The sequence below is a fragment of the Pagrus pagrus genome (assembly GCF_965226575.1).
Source record: "Pagrus pagrus genome assembly, chromosome: 18".
NCBI classification, from domain to species: domain Eukaryota; kingdom Metazoa; phylum Chordata; class Actinopteri; order Spariformes; family Sparidae; genus Pagrus; species Pagrus pagrus.
In genome coordinates, this window is record NC_140202.1 from 12,071,175 (window position 1) to 12,076,186 (window position 5,012).

General features: G+C 43.0%; 1 protein-coding gene across 1 annotated transcript; it reads right to left on the reverse strand.

Annotated features, from left to right (window-relative positions):
* Positions 1-881: 881 nt before the first annotated feature.
* Positions 882-4,500, reverse strand: gchfr (GTP cyclohydrolase I feedback regulator). The gene is made up of 3 exons (XM_084380737.1): positions 4,334-4,500; positions 3,700-3,794; positions 882-1,798 (listed from the first exon to the last, which is right to left on the reverse strand). Exons 1-3 carry the CDS (start codon positions 4,367-4,369, stop codon positions 1,669-1,671), a joined length of 261 nt encoding a protein of 86 aa, XP_084236863.1. The 5' UTR covers positions 4,370-4,500; the 3' UTR covers positions 882-1,668.
* Positions 4,501-5,012: the final 512 nt, after the last annotated feature.

Sequence of the window (5,012 nt, forward strand, 5' to 3'; positions counted from 1 at the left end):
CTCGGCGAGTCAGCGCTGCCTCGCCGTGGCTGTTACACAATGTCCAGCTGTGGAAGTGGTGCGGTGTGGTGGGAGACATCTGCTGCTCTCCTCCTGCAAAATCCCCTCATCACATGGTTTTGTTTATGTGTAGCCTTTTTCATATCCCGGCAATGTGAAAAAAGAGCCCAGGAACACACAAACCCTGTCCAAATGACAACAGAGGAAATACAATTACAGGAAACACATTCACCACCAACCCTGCCCTGAGCCCACAGTGGCTTGTGCTGCATGCGAAACCGGATGGGAGGATGAGCCTGATGTATGATCCGTCCTATCAGAGATTAGGCCTACAGCAGAGCCTCTGAAGCTTCATCGTACCCTTTTTCTTACATTGCCCTAGTCAGACTTGTCCTCTTGGTGTGTGCAAACACTTTCTGGAATCTCCAGAGCTGGGAAGCACCAGCATTTTTTGATCATCAATGCGGAGGTGGAAGCTAAGTCATGTGTGAGGCAGCAGGACTGGTACGAGTTTGGCTCGGAGCTGGCTGGCAGGGTTTCTGGTTTGCGGGTTAGTGATCCGGGCTGGCCCCAGACATGCGCTGGCAGACCTGGGGCTGTAATGAAACCACCCAGTGTTTTTTGGCTCTCACAGGCAGACTCTTGCACTCTGCGTGCCCGCAGTACAAGTGCCTCATCTTTGTGAATGCAGCATCATTGCAAGGTGCCACAGAGCTGTGAGGGCTCTATCAAAATCATTTTTCGTATGTGATGTTTGTTTAATGTCTGTTTTATGGATTATTATCAAAGGACTATCTACTGTACATGTGTTCCATTTTGTCTGTGGTTAATCTAATAAGGGTTTTAAATTGTTTTCTTTAATTAATAAGTAGACAAGCACACCACATCATTACATCATTTAATCATGAGCATATGATACACTTTCAAAAACATCCTTTCACAATGCTCCAAGTACAAATCTATCAAGCATACTGGTTCATTGACTTGGGTGAGGCCTTTTGCAAAGGCTGAATTTACAACCATTCACAATTAAGTCCTACTACCAAATGACATATAAACAGTACAACTGGCCCTCACTCCCTACACTTGGTCACCACTAGTAAACAGCGAACAATATGGGAAAAGGGTCCGGTATAATCTCTGGAATGTAGTTCAATGTGCCCCTGATATTGGTGACCTGTCACCTATTGAAGGTAATCTGAAACCTTATGTCTAGGATAATCTCAAACTTTATTTACACTTGACAAAGGGCTGATTTAGCAGCCGTCAGTGTGTTGAATGTAGTTCTTCATCACAATTCATCATTTTAAAGGCTTATTTTAGGCATTTTGTGATTCTGCAAACCACGGATTCATTCAAATTTGAAATCATATCAACAACGTATCGTATCAAACGTATCACATTATGTTTATATTAGGTATGTGGAGGGACGACTGACAGCTGGGACATTTTCCAGCAATGTTTTGGTAACAAAATTTGACAAAAAAAGCCAAAAAACATGTTTTCCTGACCCTAACCAAGTGGTTTATGTGCCCAAACCGAGGCAGACCAAAAGCAAAAGTGTTTTCAATACGTAAAATTCAAAATTTAACACAAAGGAACGTAAACTTTCAACATATCCGTGTTTTGCAGAATATTGCAGGTATTTTGGTACAGTCAACACTCCGATCACTCCGTCTCCTTGTGGAGGCACCACACCAGCGTCTGTCCCACCCCCGTCATCGTCAGCACGCGGAAGCCGATCTTCTCCAGCTTGTCCAACACCAGGCGAGGCGGGTCGTCCACATGGTACTCAGAACTAAATGTGCATAAACACAAAGTAATTTCACTTTCCACAGATGTGGGATTTCTCTGTCTTTCAGTAAACTTTGCTGGGAAAGTAGAATGCTGTTAATTGTTCTGGTGCTTGTTCACTTCCTTCCACACCTTGCCTCATTTCCCAGCAGCATTTGAATCAGATTGCCAATGACAACACTTCCCTGATCTGTATTCCATCAGCTTGAATGGTTTACTCTAAAATCTGTAGAGCAGCAGCCCTCCTCAACCATGTGACCTGATCTCAGCTCTGTCGTCAATATGTACACGTTTTTTGCCAGAAATGAAAGAAACGCCAGCATTAAGTGCCTAAATATGGAAATATTGCCCAGTGCGAGCACATTTACAGCACACCTGGGAATTGATTCGGCATGTGTGTGAGGACAGTTTACACATAACAGTTTACTACTTGATCAAATCAGGATAAAAGTTCTTCATCCTGTGAGGGAACTTTAAAGGTACAGTACCCTGAGGAGTTTTTTGTTTACATTTGCTGTTTCTCAACAAAACACATTGTGCGTGTCAGTGAGACCTATTAAAAGGGTTAAATACATTCCCTTCCTCATAAAACATCTGAAGAGATAGTTTCTGGAATAATTTAAAATGAACATTGTTTACAAATGTGTTTGCTTGTTCCCTGTCTTCTTGTTTACCTTTGTTTTAATTAGCTTTATTTGTAGGCGCTTCACACCAAATGTTGATCAGTGGAATAATGTAAAACCTTTGAAAGTACTGAGTATTGTGTGCGTGGAGGAGATGCTAACAAGATGCAGACCCCCCTTTAAAACATTGCTCCACAGCTCTATGGTCAAAACCTTCACAGCATGTACCTGTAAAGGGTAACACCTCCAATTGTACACACTAAAGTGTGTCAACAGGTCTTGGGGAGTTCTATATATGTGAAAAAAAAAGTGTAAAGCCTTTTGTGGCTCCAGAGGAAGATTAATTGCCTCCAGTGATGTCACTCAGTGGCTAAGATGCATCGTGGGTAATGTGGATTAAAGGGCCGTTATTTCTGGTTCTGCTGTACAGATTTTGATTATTTGATTTTAAACTGTCCATAATGACTCCAAAAGTGTTATAGGAGTGCAATACTAGACCAGTGGACTGCTTCTCAAAACCTGGTGCCTACATTACCCACAATGCAACATAGCCACAGAGTGATATCACTGGAGGCAATTTTTTTTTTAGATGAAATTCAGCTTCCTCTGGAGCCACAAAATGCTTTATATTACTTTTTCACATATACACATACACATTAACACCCATTAAGACCTGCAAACACACTTTAAAGGAGACCTTCTTTTGTTTTTTTCCCTTTTCTTTCAATGTTTTATATATGTTTTTGTGCATGTAAAAGATCTTGAAAGTTAAAAAGGTCAAGGCCACACCAACAGAAGCTCTTCTCTCCAACAGAAAGCCCTGCTCCTGAAATGCCTCGACCGTAGTCCCGCCTTTAACTCTGTTACTTTGTGACATTACACTACGTCACCATGTCACACATTTGCATAATTTATGCTTGGTGTCTAGTTTGGCAAGTAAGAATTGATTCAGCACAGCTGCACTGTTTTTGATGATGGGTCAGGTATGTGTGAAGTGACCAATCAGAGGAGACTGGGTATTCAGGAAGGTGGGCCTTAAAGAGACAGGAGCTACAGCGCTGCAGCACTGGACAGTATGAAAAGTGATGTGTTTTTTGAGCACCAAAGCATGTAAACTTATTCTAGTGGTAACCCATGATAAAATTATGAACATGAAGATGAACATAATATGCCTCCTTAAATGTGTGAAATTGGCTAGGTTTCCCCTTAAGTCTTGCAGGATTGCTCAGGCTTGACTAGTTACCTGCCACATTTACTCACAGAGCTGCTTTTCAATACTCACAAATTGTTTCCCAGCATGGTTGTTTTCCTTGCTCCCAGGTAATTCATCACAGCTGGATCAGAATATTCATCTCCCACATTAGTTGGACCGTTCTCCTGTAAGAAGTAATTATGTACATTAACTGAACGGCTGATGGTTTGCTTAAGATTAACTGAGAAATGATTGCTTTGCCGCACAATAGCTGTTATTTGTGCAGGACCTGGCTGCATATCAGCGGCTACACCTGCAGCCCTCTGGCAGGTGCGGATCATAATCTGTAATAACTGGCCAGCCTAAAAATAGATCATCCACTACCTCTGAGGCTGAGGAATTAGGCTGCTCGAGCCGTGCAGACAACAGAATGAACATGCGCAGGCCGACAACTGGGCAACATGTGTTTTTAATTTAGGGCACCATGGCAAAAAAAAAAGAAAAAAGACAACAACACAAGCACAAGCACGCTGCTCCGCTCGTAGCCTGTTTGCTGTTTCCCACGCATGCACAATATTACAGGCCAATGCATAACTTTAACCTTCATAGATAAGTAACATGCGCTGTGTCGCTCTGCCAAATCAATAAATCCCCTGAATGTCCAACTCGAGCGCGCCTCCTCTGAACGCACCACACGAGTCATTCACACACGCAGGATACACACCAGCCGGATCTGCGTGCTGATGAACATGTAAGGCATCCCTGCTCCCTGGCGATGGACCGCTATATTCCTCTGGGAATGACCGAGGAGGTTTGCGCACAGACGCGACCGTCCCCTCTCCAACTCGCGCCGCCGCTGACAGCTCTCTGCGGAATGCGGAAACACCCACCGCGACGGACCAATCACAGCTGCTGTCTCCGCATCTGCTCGGTGCATAAAGTGTTGCTCAACTGATGTGATCAGTAGTTTGTTGACATGACAAATGTTGGCCAATGTGCAGAGGAAGAGGTTTTTTTTGTGGTTTTTTTTTATTCACAGAAATTCAGCTTAATTAAATTCTCAGTACAGAAGTCCCTTGTAAATTCTCATCATTCTGTGGTGGATATTTGGTGTTTCACATGCATGGATGTTAAGTAATTTGTTAAGACTCATAAGGCTTGAGTGACAAAACACCCATTTTTCTGCGTGGTGCAAAGACACACTCAATTTTTCAAGTGCTGCAGCTTTGTTCGCACGGATCCAGTTAATGCTAAAAACAAAAAGGGGATATCTGTGTGCATGCATGTATTACACTGAACCCACACTGTCTGGAACGCTAATTTCCTCCTCAGAGATTTATTAATTTCCTCCTGAGCACAAACAATAATAAATTTGGATCAGTCTGGTGACTCAGAGGGAAATG

Coding starts and splice junctions, on each gene's coding strand:
- gchfr (XM_084380737.1), bottom strand. CDS start 4,369: ATGCCTTACATGTTCATCAGCACGCAGATCCGGCTG. Junction 3,795..4,333: donor TCAGCACGCAGATCCGGCTG/GTGTGTATCCTG, acceptor TACTTCTTACAG/GAGAACGGTCCAACTAATGT. Junction 1,799..3,699: donor ACCATGCTGGGAAACAATTT/GTGAGTATTGAA, acceptor ATGCACATTTAG/TTCTGAGTACCATGTGGACG.